This window comes from Lepus europaeus, chromosome 3, assembly GCF_033115175.1.
Source record: "Lepus europaeus isolate LE1 chromosome 3, mLepTim1.pri, whole genome shotgun sequence".
In the NCBI taxonomy this organism is placed as follows: Eukaryota; Metazoa; Chordata; class Mammalia; order Lagomorpha; family Leporidae; genus Lepus; species Lepus europaeus.
Window position 1 is genome coordinate 36,923,886 of NC_084829.1, and position 21,784 is coordinate 36,945,669.

General features: G+C 57.2%; 1 protein-coding gene across 1 annotated transcript; it reads right to left on the bottom strand.

Moving 5' to 3' along the window:
- Positions 1 to 367: 367 nt before the first annotated feature.
- On the bottom strand, positions 368 to 14,746 carry ETV7 (ETS variant transcription factor 7). Its single transcript, XM_062186022.1, has 8 exons — positions 14,529 to 14,746; positions 13,238 to 13,400; positions 8,130 to 8,294; positions 7,278 to 7,400; positions 4,654 to 4,902; positions 3,499 to 3,641; positions 2,147 to 2,247; positions 368 to 2,048 (listed from the first exon to the last, which is right to left on the bottom strand). Exons 1-8 carry the CDS (start codon positions 14,532 to 14,534, stop codon positions 1,949 to 1,951), a joined length of 1,050 nt encoding a protein of 349 aa, XP_062042006.1. The 5' UTR covers positions 14,535 to 14,746; the 3' UTR covers positions 368 to 1,948.
- Positions 14,747 to 21,784: the final 7,038 nt, after the last annotated feature.

The following is a 21,784-nucleotide window of genomic DNA, read 5'->3' on the forward strand; positions in this document are numbered from 1 at the left end:
AATAAAATGTGAACCAGGCTCCTGCCCAAGACAGGGACTAAAGCTGGTGCTGGAGCGAAGGGAAGACATGAGACAGGACAGCCGGGACAAGGGAGCGGCTCCCAGGGTCCCAAGCATGGGACCGGGGCTGCACCATGCGGCTTGCTAACAGATTTCCCAACACGCTCACTTTTCTCCAAAGCTCTTTATTTGCTGCCGACACTGAAGTCAGGTGGTGACAGCAGAAGAGGTTGGGACTGGCAGCGACTTTTCCAGCCCTGGCCATCTGTCTCCTGGTTTCGACACCTGCTGTGGGAATTCCCCCCACCCATTCTCACACTGGGAGCTTTCCCGCCCTCCCCTCCCCCCGCCCAGTGGAAAACAACGGACGTCCGCTTGGAGCTTGGTGCCAGGTCCACAGCAGGTGTTCAGTCTGTGAGATCCGTCCCCAGACCAGGGCCCGTGCCCCTGGGCAAATGGAGAAAAAGATGGAGCCCTGCCCCCCATGGGGAGGGCAAAGGGAAAGTTGCAGAATCTGGGGCCCCTGACCCTGTGGTGCCAGTGCCGATGAGGCTCACGGTCCGCGGCTACTGACAGCCATCAGCACACTGGCCAGCAAATGTGCCCGGGGCAAGTGACCCTAGGCATAGTGCCGAGACCAAGAAATGGGGCTTCAGCGGCAGCTGCGAGGCTGACCAGGGCTGGGGGCTCGGCGGGGTGGGGGGAGCAGTTTCTCCTCATCTGGCCCAGCAGCTTGCAGCAGCGCCTCCCTTTGGCTGGGGGGGGGGCTAGCCGTGAGGTGGGGGGGCCAGGGGGCCACCCTGGAGCCTGGCCAACTGGCTGGGAGGGTGCAGCCTTTTCCACCAGGCTAGAGACAGAACAGCCTGGAGCTCCCCTGGCCTGAGTCGCCCCAGCCCCGAGACCCAAAGGCTGGGAGTCCCCGGGGGCCCACGCAGGCTCACAGGGCAGTGAGAGCACCCCTCCCCCATTGCCCCCACACAGCATCCCTTCCTCCGGGCTGGCAGGGGTAGAGGCTGGGGGCGGGGGTGCTGTCCATCGCTGGGACTGGGGAGGAGCCGTGTCCCTGCTGTGGAGCGGCTAAGGGTCCCTCCCAGCCGGCAGCCAGGTCCCAAGCATGTCACAAACGCGGCCTGGTCCCAGCCTTCTGGAGTGGCAGCCTCAATTTCGAGGTTAGAGACCGTGGACTCCAGAGAGGTGCAGCAGCTTGTCCAAGGTCACACAGCACACAGGAGGGCGAGGGATGCCAGGGGCATGGGGGGAGGGGCGGTCCTCATCCCCAAGGCACCAATGAGCTGAAAACTGTGGAGGAGGGCGGGGGCCAGGCAAACTGGACTGCTAAGGAGCTCAGAGCAGAGAGGCAGGGCCCAAGTGCATCGAGGGGCCCTGGAGGAAAACGGGCCTCCGGCCGGGCAAGCCTCTGCCTGGTCTCCTCATCTCCAACCTCTGGGGAGCAGGAGGTAGGGGGCGTGAATTAAACAAGGTAAACCAGAGGCAAGGCCTGTCGCCCAGGCTGGGCCCCGGGGCGAGCACCTCGCCATGGTAATTCCTGTGCCCGAGGCTGGCGCGGTGCTGAGCCTTCCTCCCAGGCGTGCCTCAGCCCCTCTGACGGGGGTTTATAAGCGCACCCCTTTTGTGGATGGGGAACGATGAGTCTCAGCGAGGCACCGCCATCCCCTTCCTGGGTAAAGCGCAGGGCTGGGCCTTGATGCCCGGCAGAGTGCGGGCAGGAGGACGGTCCAGCCCTGTCCTCCACTTAGCTCCACCCCTCCCGCCATGTCCCGGGTGTGGGCCGGAGGCTCCCAGCACCCAGACAGCCCTGAAGCCCCCCAACCCTGCGACGTCAGATGCCATCTTCCAAGTACAGAAGCCATCCTGGGAGAGGGGCGCAGCCTCTAGGGGACGCTCCGTGCCCCCTGCCCAGCCCCAGGCACCCGCACCCCACCAGCCCTCATGGAGAGACTTCCGGCATCTCGTCCTCGCGTGCTGCTCCTTCCTGCTCCTGGCAGATGCCCTTGGCCCCGGCCGCCTTCCCTGGAGTCTTTAGAAACCTGGAATTCAGACCCCAGGGGCACATCATCAGCTTCTCCCCCACCCCACCACGCTGCAGGGGGCTTCCGGCCCGCCCAGCCTCAGCCCTGCTCCTCACCTGAACACAAGTTTCTGCCCGGGTTCCTTCCTGATGATGTTGAGCTTATAATAGTGGCGCAGGGCTCGGGACAGCTTCTCGTAGGTCATGTTCACTCGGTTCTGGAAGGTGAAGCGGCCCCCGTCAGGCCCCTGGCCCAGGCCCAGCTGTAGCGGGCACTGCGTGTGTGTGTGTGTGTGTGTCTCCTCTGCTGCTCTGCCTTTCGAATCAACAAACCTTTTATTTATTTTTTTTTAAAGATGTATCTATTTGAGGCCAGCGCCGTGGCTAACTAGGCTAATCCTCTGCCTGCTGTGCTGGTACCCCAGGTTCTAATCCCAGTTGGGGCGCTGGATTCTGTCCCGGTTGCTCCTCTTCCAGGCCAGCTCTCTGCTGTGGCCCGGGAAGGCAGTGGAGGATGGCCCAAGTGCTTGGGCCCTGCACCCGCATAGGAGACCAGGAGGAAGCGCACCAGCCACAGCGGCCATTTGGGGGGTAAACCAACAGAAGGAAGACCTTTCTCTCTGTCTCTCTCTCTCTCACTGTCTAACTCTGCCTGTCAAAAAAAAAAAAAAGATTTATCTATTTGAAAGAGTTACACAGAGCGAGAAGAGGCAGAGAGGTGCTGGCCCCAACAAACCTTTTATAAAATTCCTAAGTTAAAAATAAATGATAGGAGCCAGTGCTGTGGCCTAATGGTAAAGTGCCAGCATCCCATATGGGTGCCGGTTCGAGTCCCGGCTGCTCCACTTCTGATCCAGCTCTCTGCTATGGCCTTGGAAAGCAGTACAAGATGGCCTAAGTCATCTTGGGCCCCTGCACCCTCGTGGGAGACCTGGAAGAAGCTCCTGGCTCCTGGCTTCAGATCAGCGCAGTTCCAGTCGCTGTGGCCATTTGGAGAGTGAACCAGTGGATGGAAGACCTCTCTCTCTCTCTGCCTCTGGCCCTCTGTGTAACTCTGACTTTCAAATAAATAAATAGAAAAAAGTTTTTTTTTTTAAAAAAAGATAAGAATGCAGGGCCAACCACCCACGATCACCTGCCACCGCGCCATGGGTCCTGGCATGCCCCTCGATGGGAATTCGGCCTTCCCAGCCCAGACACCCGGCGTTCCCACGGGTCAAGACAAGGCGTGGTGCACACAGACTGTGAAAGCCCCCGAGCTGGCCAAGGCCGGGAAGAAGCAACGGGCGACGGCACCGGAGCCTCAGCGGTGCTGGCCATCCACCAGAGGCCCCTGCCGGTCCCCAAGCCGAGGGTGAAGGCCCCCTCCATGGAGGGCCGTCCCCCGGTGCTGGGGGTCCACGCTGCCCCCCGGGCAGGCCATCAGCGCCTGGGTAAGCTACGCCCCCTGCCGGCCGGCTGGGCTTCACCTTGTGCTTCCCCCAGAGTCCAGCGAGCCCCTTGGGGTCCACAACGCGAAAGATCTTGGCGTCCTTGTCCTCCCACCTGACGTAGGGCTCGTACCGGGGATCGAGGAGCAACTGGTACACGAAACCCCACAGCAGCCGGCAGTCTGCAACACAGAACAGGGGGTGAGGTGGGGGGAGGCGGACTCGAGGTCAGGGCGTGGGAGCGTGGGCGCGAGGATGAGGGTCACGGTGGGAACACAGCCCCTGCCGTCCTCCGCACTCCAGCCCGGGGCCGGAGCCCGCAGCTCCCAGTGGCAAGCGGAGCTGGCATTCTCGCCCAGCCTGTGCGCTCCGTCGGGGGTCCACGGTGGGGCTGCGCCCCTGCCTCCAGATCCCCCAGTGCCCCGGGCTTCTATGGGTCCCAACACCCACCCTCCCTCCTGCGCTGCTAACCGTGGGGCCCCTGCACCCGCGTGGGAGACCCGGAAGAAGCTCCTGGCTCTTAGCTTGAGCCTGGACCAGCCCCAGCTGTTGTGGCCATTTGGGGAGTGAACCAAGAGATGGAAGATTTCCCTCTCTTTCTCTCTCCTTCTGTCACTCTGCCTTTCAAGTAGATAAATAAATAACCTTTAAAAAAATCCAATACTTGGGTTTTTAGTGATTTCAATCATGCCCTAGCCCAAAGCCAAGCTGTGCCCCAAGGCCCTTCCAGGGCTGCAGAACAGCTCCCTGCACCCGGCCAGCTACTCTGCCCGTCTGGTGGCCTGTCTATTAGTCATTCAACAACGAATGCAAACAGAAGCCACGTGATCTTGGAGAAGGCCCTGAACTCCTCTGTGCCTCAGTTTCCCTATCTGTGAAATGGGGCTAACAACAGGGCCAACCTCAGACGCTGCTATGGAATTAAGGAAATGGGCTGGAACGCTGCCCGGCACTAGGAAGCACTTGACTATTTGTGAACAAAGTTTTAAAAGGGAGGCTACCTCATGCCAACCAAACACCTGCCTGTGGCTGCAGAATCGTGCCTGTCCTAGAGACGAGCTGGGCTTGGCAATCCAGACAGCCACATGGGAGCCTGCACAGACCCCAGGTCGACACAGCCCTGGTCCTTATCCCTGTGGCCCCTCTGCATCCCAGCTGCCCACTCCCCCGTGCCCCGGAACAGCTCCCACTCACCAGCCGTCCTGCCGTCCCTGGGGGCCCGTGGCACCCTGGAGAGGGGGCGGAGCCTGGAGGTCCTGGAGCCCAGCCCTGCACAGCGAAACATGTCGAGGGTCTTCTCCCAGCCGAGGGGCCACTTGGCCAGCCCAAGGGTGTCCAGATGGCTGAGGGAGCCGGCGAGCCTGGGGTGCGGTGGCTGCTGTAGGAGGCCCCCGTTGGGGGCTGTCTGTGGGGGCGTGGTCCCCTCTGTGAGCAGATCTGAGCCTGGGGGTACAACACGCTTCCTGTTAGAAGGTCGGGAAGGCTGCAGAGCCGTGGGGGAGGGCCTGGCGGGCTGGTGGAATGAAGCCTGCTCTCAGACCAGCTCCCTGTCTGTTAAATGTCCTACAAGGCTAAGCGGGTGGGGGGCGGGGGGAGGCAGGCGCTGTGGCACAGTGGGTGAAGCCACCCTCTGTGACACCGCCACTCTCTGTGACGTCGGCATCCCCTGTGAGCGGGCATCCTGGGTCCCAGCTGCTCCACTGCTGATGCTCCTGGGAAAGCAGCAGAAGACGGCCCAAGTGCTTGGGCCCCTGCACACACGTGGGAGACCCAGAAGAAGCTTCTGGCTCCTGGCTTTGGATCGGCGTAGTGAACCAGCAGATGGAAGACCTTTCTTTCTGTCTCTCCCTCTCTTGCTTAACTACAGCGCCAGGTCTAGAAGCCAGCTGTCTGTGCAGTGCCCATTCCACTGGGAATATTTATGGGGAATCCAGGCACTGGTCTAAGGATTTTGGCAGTACATCTCTGAAACCACCCCACCCCATCCCCCCGACCAAAAAAAAAAGCCCCTGCCCTCATGGAGCTTATACTCTAGCAGGTGGAGGTTTTGGGGGGGGGGGGCGTGGAGAAAAGATGTTTGAGATAAAAAAGGGGCGAACATTGTGGCACAGCATGTGGGCTGCTTTGGGTGCCCGCAGCCCACATCACAGAGCCAGGTCAAGTCCCAGCTCCAGTCCTGGCTGCTTGGCTTCTGCCTTTTCTTTTCTTTCTTTTTTTTTTTTTTAAGTTTTATTTATTTATTTGAAAGTCAGAGTTACACAGAGAGAGAAGGAGAGGCAGAGAGAGAGAGAGAGAGAGAGCGAGCGAGGTCTTCCATCTGCTGGTTCACTCCCCAGTTGGCCGCAATGGCTGGAGCTGCGCCAGGAGCCAGACGCTTCCCCTGTGTCTCCAACATGGGTGCAGGGGCCCAAGGACTTGGGCCATCCTCCACTGCCTTCCCAGGCCATCGGCTGCTCTGCTTCTAATCCACCTTCCTACCAAAGTACCCTGGAAAGGTAGTGGATGATGGCCCAGGTGCTTGAGTCCCTGCCACCGACGTGGGAGACTCTGATGGAGCTCTGGGTGCCTGGCTTTAGTCTGACCCAGCCATGGCTGTCGTGGGCATTTGAGGAGTGAACCAGCGGATAGAAGATGTCTCTCTCTCTCTCTCCCTACCTCTCTCTGTCTCCCTCCCTCTCTCTCTCTGTATGTGTGTGTATCTTTCTATGTCACCATGCCTTTCAAGTAGATGAAAAGGAAACATTTAAAAATTTAAAAGATAAAGAAAATAGAGGCAATATTCAATATGGGAATTAAACACCATAAAGCACAGGGGATCCAGAGGGCACTTTTAGAGAAGCTGGTCAGGGAAGGCCTCACCAACAAACTAGCCAGAGACTTGAGGAGATAGAGGAGAAAGTGGCTCATGCAAAGGTCCTGTGGCAGAGCGGGTCTGGCTCCTCTGCTGAGGAAGGAGGCCTGCAGTTCCAGCGACATGAAGGCAGGGGGCGCCAGAGGAGGAGGGCAGGAGTCATGGTAAGACCTGCAGCTTTGAGGCTGTGCAAAGGGAGCCGGGGGAAGATTTGAGGGAGAATGACACCACCTGACTCGAGCATCGCTCTGGCCTCTGTGAGAACAGGTCACAGGACTCCAAGAGCTGCAGCAAGGAGACCAGCAAGGCGGCGGGTCTTCCAGAGGGCTGGCCGAGCAGCCATGGACGGTGGGAAGGGGCTGCATGTGGCAGGGGGCAGCAGGATTTGCTGACATCCAATGTTTGAGTGTGAGCACAGCAGGGGTGGGGCTGGGCCAGGGAAGATGGCAAGAGGCAGCCCTCGGGAGGCTGGCCTGGGGCTCCTGGGGTCGAAGTGCCCGCTGGGCAGCCCAGTGCAGGTGTAGGGCAGGCAGCGTGGGGTGCGCAAGGCTGAGATCCGGAGCCACTGGGACCTGAGTGGGAGTCATGGGCCCAGGAACACGTCCCACCCATCCAGCACGGAGTGTGGTGAGGAGAGGAGAGGAGAGGCCCCGGGCCTGTGCCCTGCCCCCAGTGACGTGCAAAAGGGAACAGCAAAGGAGTGGTGAGGGTGGGCGGAAGTCCAGTGGAGGCAGGGGGCCCGCAGGCAAAGCAAGGAAGGGCTCAGGAGTGCAGTCCAAGGGCCGTGGAGTAGCCCTGGGGTCCCTGCAGCCGTGTCCCATGGGGCCAGCAGGAGGACAGGAAGTAGGGACAGGCGGCAGGCAGCTCTTCGCTGGACAGGAGAGAGGCCAGGGAGAGGGGGAGAGGGCCCTCCAGATGAGGCAGATGTAGGGGAGGGGGCTCAGGGCTCCCCGAGGAGCATCCTCACCTGCCAGGGGCCGTGGGGAGGGCCACGCGGACAGCTGCCTCCACGCCTCTCCAAACCAGGGCCCGCGCGCCAGGGCTCGCCGCTGGGTCTTGATGCACTGGAGCAGCTCATACAGCACGTCGCCTGGGTGGGTGGGGGCAGGACGGCAGCTGCTGACCCCTGCGGTCACCACCTCTCAGGGTGAGGGCAGGAATGCCTGGTGACAAGCTTTGTGCTCACGGGGCTCAGGCTCCCACGGCTGCTGGCAGAAGTCTGGGCCTGGCAATGGGCAGAGCCCCCTGGTGAACCAACTTCTTTAAAAACACCTCTCTCCCCACTGGGGATGCAGCTGCCCCCAGGGCCTGTCCTTCGCAAGGTCAGGCTGATCCCTTGGCCCACTCTGTTGGCTGAGAACCCATGGGCAGTGCACACACTGCACAACCGGACCTCACATCCCTGGGAGCAGAGGCAACTCTCCTAAGGTCCATGGGATTCTCCAAGCTTTATGAAGACCGCCCCTGCCTTCCAAGGCACAAAGCAATGGGAGTCTCTTCTTGCAAGATAGGAATGGGGCTCTGGCCATGGTCCCAGCGAGAGGACAGGAAAGAGAGCAGTTGGCTGAGAGAGGCCTCCTGGGACCCCCCCAGCAGCGGTGGTCACTGGGGGCTGGGGCTTATTTGGCTTACTTGGCCAAAGGCCAGGCCCCGCGGAACACACGGGTGCGTTTTTTTAAACATGCCAACTCAGCCTAAACACGAAGAGGTGAGTAAGCAGGGGCAGGTGGGAGCCGGGCAGCTGAGGGCGGGGCCAGCCGGCGGGGGAGCCTGGAGTGGGGCCCCTGCAGGGCCCCCAGAGACCAGAGGGAAGCCTGACCTGAGCCGGGAGCGCGAAGCCGGAAGTCGTCCTTGGTGAGGAAGCAGAGCGCGCGGCCGTTCATCTGGAAGCCGAACTCGCAGGGACTCCGCAGCGCGTACTCCCGCTCCGCCCAGCGCAGCCAGTGCAGGACATCTTCCTGGCTCCACAGGGCGGGCTGCAGGCCTGCAGGGGCAGCGTGGGCTGGGCAAGCCGGGACAGACCCCTGGGCAGAGCCGGCCCTCGCCGCTGCCGCTTCAACCCCTGGCTTGCAGGCCCCCTCCCCAGAGAAGCCCACCGGGATGGCTGCATCCACACAGACGCTCTCCGGTCCTGCCCGGCAACCCCGTGGTCACCTCCCCTGTTACCGAGTCCTGGTCGTGCCCCTCCTGGCACCTTACTTTGCAATTGCATTGTACATTTGATAAAACTTTTATTTGTATGTGTTTATCATTGCATATGTATTCACTTATTGCTGGTACCCCTGCCTGCTTTCCAATCATTCACTTGGCAAATGTTTATTGAGGACCTACTACATGCTGGGCCCTGGATGGGGTCTGCTGGGGCACAGCAGGTGCTCATTAAACACACCTTGAACCATTGCCGGCAATACCCAGATGAGTGGCTATTTTATTTCTCCTGTTTTGCCACTCTCCTAGGCTTGTTATGCTCTTACACCAATTTTTTTTTAAGTTTTATGTGTTTATTTGATAGCAGAGTGACAGAGAGAGAGAGGGAGGTCTTGCATCCTCTGGTTCACTCCTCCAAATAGCCTGGAAGCCAGGTCTGAAGCCAGGAGCCGGGAACTCCGTCCTGGTCTCCCACAGGGATGACAGGGATCCAAGTATGTGGGCATCATTTGCTTTCCCAGGAGCATTAGCAGGGAGCTAATGGATCACAAGTGGAGCAGCTGGGACTCAGACCAGCACTTCCCCCATGGGATGTGGGCGTGGCAAGCAGCGCTTAACCTGCCGCACCGCAACACCAGCCCCTCGGACGCAATTATCGGCTTCCTTGGTTTGGGTGGGGGCGAGCATGGCCGTGTTATGACTTCTGTGGGCCCTCTGTGCTTTTGCCTTTATGGGCTCCTTCCTCCATTAAAAAATAAATAGCTAGGGAATGGCGTTTGGCACTGTGATTAAAATACTTCTTGGGACGCCTGTGCCCCATATCAGAGCTTGGGGGTTTGAGCCCTGACTCCTCCTCTTCCGGTGGAGCAGTTCTGGCTAACGTGTGCCCCCGGGGGCCAACAGACTCAGCTCATCCAGTTCAGTTTCTGCAGCTAAGCTGAGGCAAAGAGAGGAAACTGTCCAAGGCTGCACCTCTGTCATGACAAAGCCTAAACCAACCTCTGCCTGCCTCATGCCCAAACAACACAAGAAATCAAATTGGGTTCGATGTTCAAAGCGGGAAAAGCTGTCTGCCCCATCACTGCTCCATCACCCAGCAATAGCTAATGCACGCGGGCCACCTGCCAGGCGGCTCAGTGCTGGGGACGAGGCGCGGGGAGAGGCCGGCAGGAGGAGGGTCCCACATGGGAACCAGACAGGGGCGGGCTTGCTACTGCCCAGCAGGCAGGGGCAGGGGCAGAGCGGCGGGCAAGTGAGAGATGCAGCCGGTTTGGGAGGACGGAGAAGTTGCCCTTCTATGTGGAAAGAAAGAAGAATAAATGTCTGAAGCCAGCCAGAATATGACTTTTAAGGGGAAAATAAAAAGAGTAGAAGCAAGAATTAGCCTTCTACGGCATTCCCTACCACAAAGCCACAGGATTACGATCTAGTGGTCACACACTATGGTGGACAGGTGTTGCTGGGAGAAAAGACGGAACTCCAGAATAAGAGTGTGTGTGTGTGTGTGTGTGTGATGTTAATAGATGACTGAGGCAGGATTTCTGTTTTGAGAGGCAGAGACAGAGACAAATGGAGACTGGGCTGTCAGCTGCTAGTCCATTCTCCATATAGCCCCAACAGCTGAGGCCAGGCCAGGGCCAAAGCCAGGGGCCAGGAACACATCCAGGTCTCCCACGCAGGGGGCAGGGACCCACATACTTGAGGCATCACTACTGCCTCCCAAGGCGTGCATCAGCAGGAAGCTGGAGTCAGGAGCCAGACCCAGGACTCCGAGCCAGGCGCTCCAGTGGGGGACGTGAGGATCTGAAACCGCGAGGCTAAATGCCCATCCCTTTCATTCTGTTTTTATTATTATTTTTTTATTCCTCTGGACCCACTGAGCCTTGACGAGTGCTGTGAAAATCACAGACCTCCAGCAGCAGCATCCCCGTGAGCTTGCCAGAAATGCAGTCTTGGGCCCCTCCCAGGCCTGCTGAGCCAGGTTCCCAGGATATTTTCTCTGGGAACCAGGAAGGCAGAGCAGCCCAGGTGGCTCCTGTGCCCAGTCTCTGTCACTGAATGAGGCTGTGGGGGTGGTCACACAGGGGGTCCTGGGGCCTGCGCTGTAGCCACATCCCTGCCTCCTGCCCCACTCACCGGCCATGGGTAGGCCTGGGTGGATGTGCACCAGGGCGGGGGCACAGTGGGAAGCCTCTACCCTTCCCCATTCCTGCTGGAGCCCCCAGGGATCCCTCTCCCCACACGTCCTCCCAGTGGACTTCCCCCTGCTCCGCTGCTGATGGTCTTTGTTTACCAAGCAAATGCACGCCCCCAGGGAGCTCCATGGCCTGTGTGTTGTGCTGAGCACTGACACCCAAAGCTAAGCACCATTCCTTGGGTGCGTTCACTTCCTGCAGAGGCAAAAATCCGCCCTGATTAAGGGGGTAGAAGTCAGGGGTGGGGAAGGAGTGTCAGAGAGGTGTCCCGTGGTGCAAATCCAGGACCTGAGAAGGTGGGGCCCAAAGGGCTGAGTCAGCCCCGCCTCCCGGGTCGCCTGGCAACGGTTTACTTATCAGGGATGCTGGGGGGGGGGGGGGGGAGAATGGGTCACCTGGTGTTAGACAAGGGCTGAGGGCCAGCACTGGGCTGTCTGAATACTTCCAGAAATTTCATTGAAGAGGAGTCATGAAATCTAAGATGACAGATACAGAAGATGCGGCTGTCACCCCTGCACTCCAGCCCCGGGCTCCGTCTGGGGACTTTTTTCTGGCTGCAGGAGCTCCCCTGAGCTGATAAACACAGGGGAGCATGGGCATACTGGAGAGTCCATTTTCAAAGAAACAGCCCTCACCCCATCAGTAAGGATGTGTAGCTGGGGAACTGTGTAGCTGGGGAACTTCGGGTATGTGCCACGTGCTCCCCGGAGGTCTGCAGTGCGCACGAGGTCTACGCGCCCACGGGGATGACGGCCCCAAGAACAATTTATGCTTTTGCTTCTCCTCTCTCTCCCTCCCACCGCTGCTCCCTGGTGTTCCAGGATCTGCTCCGGGGACGTCTCAACAGAGGAGCAGGAGAGGTGTCACAGGAGTCTAGGATGCAATGGGCCACAGGGCCCTGCAGCCTCTGCTGTACTACCAGGGACAAAGACATCCTGGAGGGGAGGAAATGCCACCACTGGGTGTGCGGGGAGACTGCGACCCCTCCCCAGGCCTCCGGAGGGCACCTGCATTCTTGGGAGGTCTTGGTGTCCCTGAGGAAGGCCCCTGGTCTCTCATTCATTCGTTCAACAAACGCTGAGTGAGCTTCTGAGCTTGGGGAGGTTGGTCTTTCAGAAATTCAACCACCCAGTTTTTGGAGGAGAGTTGTAGGTCTTGTGTTTGAACTTCACTATGGGGAAGTGCGGCTGAGAAGTTGTGTTCAAATTTCCACCCTCAGGGCTGATGCTGTGGCATCGCGGGTAAAGCCGCTTCCTGAAGTGCCAGCATCCTATATGGGTGCCGGTTCTAGTCCCAGCTGCTCCACTTCTGATCCAGCTCTCTGCTATGGCCTGGGAAGCAGTAGAAGATGGCCCAAGTCCTTGGGCCCCTGCACCCACATAGGAGACCTGGAAGAAGCTCCTGGCTCCTGGCTTAGTATCGGTGTAGCTCTGGCTGTTGCAGCCAATTGGAGAGTCAACCAGCAGATGGAAGACCTCTCTCTGCCTCTCCTTCTCTCCGTGTGTAACTCTGACTTTCAAATAAATAAATAAATCTTAACAAAAATTTCTGTCCTTGGGATTGGTGTTGCGATGCAGCAGGTAAAGCTGTGGCCTGTGATGCCGGCATCCCATAGGAGACCCAATTCAAGTCTCAGCTGCTCCACTTTCAATCCAGCTCCCTGCTAATGCACCTGAGAAAGCAGCGGAAGACGGCCCAAAGTCCCTGGGCCCCTGAACCCATGTGGGAGATGCGGAAGAAGCCCCTGCTCCTCTCAAGATGGGTGAAGTCATACCCGACGTTCCACTTCGCTCTCAGCTCTGTCCTCTCAGCGGCTCCAAAAGCTGGCTGTGGCCAGGAAATCAGACAGGTGTGAAATCGCGAAGGCATGGTCCAGCTCCTGGGCCGGCTCAGCCAGAAGCAGCCCGGATGCTCCATAACCCGGCTAGTCCGCAGCTGCCCAAAAAGCCCCACCCAGACCACAGAACACAGCCAGCGGCAGCCAGCACCTGTCCGCTGATTTGCACAGCTGACAAAGTACATGTTAGAACCTCTTAGAAGACCATCAGCTGGACCAAGGTTTGCCTTCGCCTCCACGGAGTCCCTGTGTGATCTGAGCATGCGCATTAATCTGCGGCCAGCTCCATGGTGACGCGCGTGCTCGGGAGAGAACACAGCCTTGGGGAGGAAGGCTCTGGCCACCGACTCTCTCCCGGTCATCTTTGGGTGAATTTGGCTGTTCTATATGTCTTCCTTATGCTTCTCTGTCCTTGCCCAGATTTTGACAATAAGCACATGCGATTTGGTAACAATTGAAATTAAACAGAAGTATGTCCAAGCAGACTCTGCGTGTATGTTACCAGTGTTCACGGTTTAGCTTCCCCACTGGCAATGTCCCCGACTCTGTCTTTAAGTTGGAAGAGATGCGGTCACTCACTGAACTCCAACCCTCATCTCTCCAGGGAGCACTGGTCGCCCTTCCGTGTTTGCTGTATGCCTTCTCTGATCCCTCCCCAAGGGAAAACTGAAACCCAGCAAAGGAGCAGCAAATGACCGAAGGCAACTCCTTAGGTGAGAAAAGCTCTTTTGCACCCCCTCTACTTACGGAGTCTCCCGGGCAGCTTGCAGATGCCCGCCCCGCCCGGTAGGTTCACTTGAGCTTCACATGGGGCTCGGCCCTGGGCTCCCGGGGGTGGTCGAGCTGCTGGCGGGCGGAGGGGAGAGCCAGCTGCTGGCGGGCGGAGGGGAGAGCCAGCTGCTGCGGGCTCCTGGTGAGAGCGAAAGCCAGGGCGTCAAAGGAGAGAGCATCCTGGGAAAGCTCGGTCTCACTTACAGAGGCGAGACTTATTTCAGAGGGGGAAGAGAGGGAGAACGGCTCGGGGAACCCCAGGGGCTGGAGCTAGATAAGCCAGCAGGAGAAGTGTCTGACCCAGAGTCCGGCCAATGGAGGACCGGGCTGCACAGTTCCATGGTCAGCCGTGGCCTCCTGAGAGTGACTGATTCACCAAGCTGGGGAGGAAACCCGTGGCAGGATTTGGTGGAAACAGGAAGTTGCCCCAAGGTGCAAAGGAAAAAACCCGGCATTTCCCCACCGTGGGAGCTCCCAGAGCTGTGTGCTCAGCTCCCGGGTCTGGGAGTCAGGCTACAGGGAGAGACTTTGGGATCAGCTGCCAGCAAAGCAAACTCCAGAAATCACGGTATGGCAGAGCAGGGTTCAGCCCTTTTGCGGTAGTTCCCAGTCACTTCTGGTGGGCCCCTAGCCCCCCTCCCCAAGTTGGTACTGTTTCCCAGGCAACCAAGCCCTAGAACCTGAGGGGTGGGGGCAAGGGAGGGGGTTACTCAAGGCCTGGTCTTGCCTGGGACTCGCAGGAGGTGCCTTGTCTACTCCTCCTGGGCTCCAGCGAGGGATGTGGGTCTTGGAGAGAGGGCAGAGAGGGGGTGACAGGGGACCCATCTGGGGAAGTTCTGAGGCTCCTAGGGGAAACAGCAGATCTTAGAAGGTTCGCTCTGGAGGGGACGGGGTGTCGCTGCCCACTGCATTTGCCAGCTGCGAGGACCTGGCTTGTGCCGGGACTTCTTCACATGTCCTCGGTGTACAGTGACAAGGAGGCAAGGAGACAGCAGCGGGGGGTGGGGGGGTGGCGGGGTGGCGGGGGCCTGCAGGGGCGGTGCTTGCGCCTTCGGAGCCAGAGCCGCACTAAGCACCTAGGGGGTGTGACCAGCATCTGCGGATGCCGGGACCGCGGGGGCGGGGGGGGGGGGGGGGCGGGGGGGGCCGGGGGCTGGAAGGTGAGGTCTTGGACTGCGTTGGAAGGTGAGGTCCCAGCCAGAAGGAAGGTCAGCGAAAAACGGGTGGAAGAGAAAGGATCGGGGCCGGGTGGCCGCGGGGCTCTTACCTGCATCACAGGTGGAGGCGAGGGAGTCCCCCGGCTTTCTGTCGTCAGCGCTCCCCTTGCCGAGCCTCTGGGACCCTCGGCCTCCTCTCCCGAAGCTCCTCACTGGGCGTGGAGAAATGGGAAGCTCTCGAAGCAGGAAACTCCTGGGGAGCAGCGCCGGGCCGAGTGCGTGGGTGCCCCGGCGAGCAGGCGCGCGCGGAGCTCCGGTAATCGCTATCCTTCCGGGAAACGAAATCGAAAGAGCCGGATCGGGCATCCTCGGGGCAGGCTAGGGGCGGCCCCTTGCGGGCAGAACCCGGGGACGCTGCACGCTGGCCGGTGCGGGAGGCAGGGATCCCACTCGGGATCTCCTGCCGGCGGCACTCTCGGGCAGCCTGGCCACGACTCCCAGGGGGGACCGAGGCGGGATCCGAGCAGCCGAGGGAGCTGGGGCTGGCCCCGCGGCCCTCAGAGCGGTTGGGACGCTGCTCCTGACTGCCAGAGGAGCTGTCTGACACCTTTCCCAGACAGCATCCACAGTGTGCGCCGGGAGGATCAGGAGGCTCTGGAAGTGCAGAGTGGGCACCCCACGGAGGGCAGCGTGGCAGGGTCCAAAGCAAAGCCACAGACCGCTTACTCTTGGCTCGGCAATCCTGCCTCCAGAAATTTGTTCAACAACTATCCCAGATACAGGTGGCTGTTCATCGTGGTTTATAATAGGAAGTGATTAGAAGCAACTCTGGTGTCTCCAAGAGGGGGCTGTGGATCATGGCAAGCTCTCCAAGAGGCAGGATGGCACAGTGGCTCCGTTGAGAATCTGGGCCTTGGGCCATGGAGGAGTGGGTTAAGCCCCTGCCTGCAATGCCAGAATCCCATATGGGTGCCAGTTCGAGTCCCAGCTGCTACACTTTTGATCTTGCTCCCTGCTAATGCACCTGGGAAAGCAGTAGAAGATGTCTCAAGTCCTTGGGCCCCTGCACCCATTTGAGGAACCTGGATGAAGCTCTTGGCTTCTGACCTCAGCCTGGACCAGCCTCAGCTTTTGAAGCCATTTGGGGAGTGAACCAGAGGACGGAAGACCCCTTTCTCTCCCTCTTTCTCTGTGATTCTGCCTTTCAAATAAATAAAATAAATTTGTTTAAAGATTTATTTACTCATTTGAAAGGCAGAATTTACAGAGAGAGAAAGAGACAGAAAGAGAAAGAGAGAGATCTTCCGTCTGCTGGTTCACTCCCTAAATGACTTCAACAGCCAGAGCTGGGCCAGGCTGAAATCAGCAGCCAGGAGCTTCTTCCAGGTCTCCCAAGTGGGTACAAAGGGTCCAAGTTCTTGGGCCATCCTACACTGCCTTCCCAGGCCATATAGCAGTAAGCTGGATCAGAAGTGGAGCAGTCGGGACTTGAACTGGCACCCATATGGGATGCTGGCATTGTAGGAGGCAGTCTTATCTGCTATGCCACAATGCTAGCCCCTAAAATAAATCTTAAAAAAAAAAAAAAAAAAAAAGGAATCTGGGCTTGCAGAGCATGCGTTTGGTACAGCGGTTAACTCCACTTGGGACCCTGGCACGTCATATGTGAGCTCTTGGTTTTAGTTCCAGCTGCTTCGCCTTCCATCCAGCTTCCTGGTAATGCTCACCCTGGGAGCAGCTGGTCATACGCAAGCACCCACTCCCTGCCACCCACGTGGAAGACTGAGGTGGAGTCCCAGGCTCCTGGCTTCACCTGACCCGGCCCCAGCTGTTGCAAGCATTTAGGGAGTGAACCAGCAGATGGAAGATCTCACTTTGTCTGACTGTCTCTCTCTCTCTTTCTCCAAACAAAATGAAAACAAACTAAAAAAAAAAAAAAAAAAATCTGGCTCAGGACAGCCTATGTGGCTTGGAATCGCAGCCATGCCTCCTACTGGCTGTGAGCCCTTGAGTCTGCTGCTCCGTCTCTCCACCTTCTCTGTACCCACCGCTGCCTCTGTCAGCATCCGCAGAGTGGTAACACAGGGCAGTGACACCGAGCTCCTCCGGCTGTGTGAACAGTGACCAACCTGCCATCTGCAGAGTGCCCACAGCGGTGCTGGGCTGGAAAGTCAACATACACAGCAGCGTGCGCTGCTCCCTGCCTGTGTGCGTGTGTGCACACACTCGCAATGCACACTACACACACATCCACACTATGCACATGCTCACAATATACACACTCATAATACACACTGCACACACACATCCACACTATGCACACGCTCACTATACACACTGTACACACACATCCACACTGTACACACTATACACACTCACACATATACACTGTATACACACATCCATTCTATATACTCACAATATACACTATACACACATCTACACTGTACACACACATCCACACTATACACACACACTATACACACTGTACACACACATCCACACTGTACACACACTCACAATACACACTGCACACACACATCCACACTATACACAGCACACTATACACACACTCGCAATGCACACTATACACACATCCACACTATACACACGCTCACAATATACACTATACACACACATCCACACTATACACAGCACACTATACACACACATCCACACTGTACACACACATCCACACTATACACAGCACACAATGCACACACTCATAATACACACTATACACACACATCCACACTATACACACACTCACTATACACACTGTACCCACACATCCACACTGTACACACACTCACAATACACACTGTACACACACATCCACACTATACACAGCACACTATACACACACTCACAATACACACTATACACACATCCACACTATACACACACTCACAATACATGCTAGACACACATGTACACTGTACACACTCACACACACTCATACACACACCCACACTATACACACATACACTCATACACACTATACATACACTCATAATACACACTATACACACAATAATGCCATATACACACTCACATACACAATCATACACAACCACACTATACCCACATTATATACGCACACTGTCACAATATACACACACGTATCCACTCCTACACACACAGGGCTTCAAAAAGTCCTGTATAATTGAATTAAAGGAGAATGTAGGTTGTTCGTGAATGTTTTAAAGCCCCATCTCTCTATGTAATGGTCAGCCCTCCATAGCCAAGGGCTCTGCACCCACAAATTCTGCTAAATGGCAATCGCAAACACTCATGTTGGTCCTGAACATACACAGACATTTTTCTTGTTAAATCAATACACTACAGCATCTATTTACATTGTACCAGGTATCACAGGTAATTAGAGAAGAGTTCAGGTGTGGGGAGTGCTTGTGTGCAGGCTCTGGGTAAGTACTGCACCATTTTATCGGGAGACTTGAGCATCTCCGGATTTGGTGTCTATGGAGACCCTGGAAGCAGTCCCCGGTGGGTACCCAGGGTGGCTGTCTATACGAGGCATAGGTCTGTCACTGCTGCCTGTACAAAGAAGCCCCTGAAGGCACCTAACAAGCTCATAAGCATAACTGAAATGTGGGGAAGAAAGGAAGAGTGGCTTTTTTATTGTAAACCTTTTTTATATCATTCTGATTTTTGAGCCATATGAATAAGTGCCTACCTCAAAAGAATTTAAAAAAAGCAAAAGGAAGTTTTGGAGTCTGTTCCAGGCCAGTCAGCTGTGACCTAGATGATGATGGAGATTCATAGACTGAAAAAACCGGAGCCGCGAAGGCGATGCACGCGTATTCAGCGGCACAAATCGTGGGGAACCCGGGCAGGAAGGCAAGGGCTCACAGCTTCACAGAAGAAATACGGACGCCGGGTTCATGCTCAATAACGTAACAACATTTATTTCTGTTAAAGTTAGTAGTTCTTAACAAGATACACACATGGAACTGTTAACTCTTAACAACAAACTTTCTTAACGGATGTGATTATTTTAACAGGGGAGTGAGGGACTGTGGGGCGGACAGACAGGTTAGAGGGGCAGAAGCGAATGAGTGACACACACCCAAGCAGCAAAGGGCCTGGCACGCAGAGCACGCGGCCACCGCCGAGAGGAACCCAGGCACAGGTTTGTGCCTCGTGCTGAGCTCACACCTCCTCCGGCCCTGCAGTTCAGCTTTCTAGAAGGCAGGGCTGCTGGCCAGGGTCCACGCAGGCCCAGTTGGAACAGAGGAGCGGGCTGGCCACCCGTGGGGGGAGGGGCTCAGGCAGGGGAGTAGGATGTGCCTGGGCCCCCCCAGCTTGCACCGGAGTGTTGGCCACAGCGAGTTCTAGAGAAGTAGGAGCTGGGATTGCAGGAAAGTGGAGGGGTATATGGCTGAGAAGGATGGGGAGAAGCTGGCCCTGCAGGTCCGGACACAGGCAACGAGGCTGGAGCCACCAGGTCACTGTTGGGCATGGCACCCGGGGAGAGGCCTAGGACACAATGCCCGCCTCCGTAATCTCGGGTTTGAGGATGGGGTCCTACTTCGTCCGCGGGAGGAAGAGCTCAAGGGGAGCCGACCAGGGGCCCTGAGACCAGTCAGGCACCTGTGTCTCCTGGGTCCCTAACCACTCCATGGGCGAGTTCTGGTGGATGCTCAGCCGGTCAGGCCACAGCTCCCCAACAAGGCGGGCGGGGGCTGACAGGGATGGGCGAAAAGGGAAGGGGACCGAGAAGTCTTTCTCCCGTCTGTGCCGGCGGGATCCACGTTTCTCAGAAGGCGGAAGGCGGGCAGAACGTGACGTGGACCTTTCTTTTTACAGCAAATGGTCATTCCAGAAAAAGCGCAGCAGCAGCTGAACTCTTCTGAAGAAAAATAGGACAAAACGAGGCAGGGCGTCCCTGCCATCCAGCGGAAGAGCCTGTTTTCAGAGAGAGGGAAGAGATCATTAAGAAAGCGAAAGCAACCAAGAAACCCGAAGTTTAAAGCAATAGACAACAGTGGCTCCATCCTGGGCTGCTCCGTGAGTGGCATGAGCCAAAGGGGCTGAGCATTGCAGGCCTCCCGGCCTCTGTGTGGCCTGCTGAGTTCTCCCGCGGTGACCACCAGCCATTTGGGCACTCTGGCCAGCGACAGCCAGCCGCTCCTCTGTCCCCAACCCCCACGATGCTTAGGGAGGCCTCTCCAGGAAGCCTGCAGGCTTGCAAGGGTACAGAGCGGGCATGGGTGGATGAAGGGAATAAAGCTGTGAGTGACAAGGCTCACCGGAGCAGTGAGTTAGCGCCACTGTTTTCCTGTGGGGACATCAGGAGGAGGAGGCTGAGGGGCAGACCCAAATGCGGTCCCCACTGGGCAGCCGCATGGGGCTGCTATGCCCGGGGGCTCTTCCGTGGCGTCACCTCCCTCATGAGGACTGCAAGGCCCTCTGCCTGAGCTGTTCACTGCCTCCTCCCTCTCCCTCTCTCATCTTCAGCCACTCCAGCCTCCATGCACGCCAGGCCCGCTCCTGCCCCAGGGCCTTTGCCGCCTGCCTGCCTCTGATGTCCCCACTGCCACGTCCCCCATCTCTTCCCAGGTTTTCCTCAGAAATCACCTTCTCCGGGATGCCTTCTCCTCACTCCTTTTCCCCAAGATCGCAACCCTGGGGCCGGCGCTGTGCCATGGCAGGTAAAGCTGCCGCCTGCAGTGCCGGCATCCCATGAGCACCGGTTCTAGTCCCGGCTGCTCCTCTTCCGATCCAGCTCTCTGCTATGGCCTGGGAAAGCAGTGGAAGATGGCCCAAGTCCTTGGACCCCTGTCCCCCCATGGGAAGACCCGGGGGCCTGGCTTTGGATCGGCGCAGCTCTAGCCGTTGCAACCAATTGCAGCCAATCGGGGAGTGAACCAGTGGATGGAAAATCTCTCTTTCTGCCTCTCCTCTCTCTGTGTAACTCTGACTTTCAAGTAAAATAAATAAATCTTAAAAAAGAAAAAAAAGATTGCAACCCTCCCCACCCCCGGCATCTCCAGCCTTGTTTGCTTTTTCTCCAAAACACAGCCCCCGCCCCCCCCCCCCCCCCCGACCTGATCCCCTCAACCATTTGTCTCTGTTATGAACTCTGAAATCGGGGCAGCTTTGTCTTTCAACGGGTGCCAAATCCCCAGCACTTAACCAGGGCCTGACTCACAGCAGGTGCTCAACAAACACTAATTCACTGACTGACTGAATGAAGGAAATCCTTAGCAGCAAGCTTGGCAATCCAGATTATGTTTTGTCAGTACCGGAGATCGTTAAGGAAAACCAAATGCATTTCCTCCCCCCAGTGTGGCAGAAGAGAAAAGAGCCTTGCACCCTGAAGTCCAGCTTTGCCACTTAGAAGCTGGGTGTAATTCACGGGACTGTTGGGAGAACTAAATTGCTCAGTCATTGTTAAGGGACAGTGTTTGGCATAGCGATTAGAACATGCACAGCCCGCATCCAAGTGCCTGGGTTCAAGGCCCAGCTCTGCTCCAGATCCCAGCTCCTGGCTCACACATGCCTTGAGAACAGCAGGTGTTCTCTCAGCTAGCTGGGTCCCCGCCACCCACATGGGAGACCTGCATTGAGTCCCTGGCTCCTGGCTTCAGCCTGGCTCAGCCCTGGCTGTTGCAGGCATTTAAGGAGTGAACAAGCTAAGGGAGATTGCTTTCTCTCTCTCTTTCTCTCTCCCTCTCCTTTTCCCTCTCCCTCTCTGTGTCTCTGCTTCTCAAACAGATAAGTTGGGGCGGCTGGCATTGAGGGGCAGCAGGTTAAGCGTCAGCTTATGATGCTGCCATCCCATATCGGAGTGCCAGTTTGAGTCCTGGCTGCTCTGTTTGCAATCCAACTTTCCACTAAGGGAAGGCAGCAGATGATGGCCAAGTAGTTGGGCCCCTGCCACCAACATAGGAGACTTGTTTGGAGTTCCTGGTTCCTGGCTTCGGCTATTGCAACCATCTGGGGAGTGAACCAGAGAAGGAAAGATTCTGTGTGTGTGTATGTGTGTGTGTGTCTGTTGCTCTGCCTTTCCAAAGAAATAATAAGCATTTTTAAAAATAAATAGTAAACTTAATAAGTGAATGTCTGTTTCCCTTCCCTTTTTCTAACAAACCAAGAAAAGCATTCCTAATTCAGTCAGGGTCACAGAGGAAGCAGATGGCACAGTCGAATTAGGCTAAATAAGGGAGGGAGAAATGAGAGGCGTGGGGAAACCACGGGGGACCGTGCAGGCCCCAGGGCTGTTTACAGCAGAATTGTAGCAGCTCCTCGGAGGAAAATGCCGCAGGCACCGCATTTAAGACCCCAAAGGCAAAGAGAAGCCTGCTTTAGAACACATTTTATGCTTAGAAAAATGACAGGC

Excerpts from the sequence above, each read along its gene's own strand:
- ETV7 (XM_062186022.1), bottom strand. Across the intron at positions 7,401-8,129 it reads GCTTCGCGCTCCCGGCTCAG|GCGACGTGCTGTATGAGCTG; the intron begins GTCAGGCTTCCC and ends CCACCCACCCAG. Across the intron at positions 4,903-7,277 it reads CTCCCCACGGCCCCTGGCAG|GCTCAGATCTGCTCACAGAG; the intron begins GTGAGGATGCTC and ends TTGTACCCCCAG.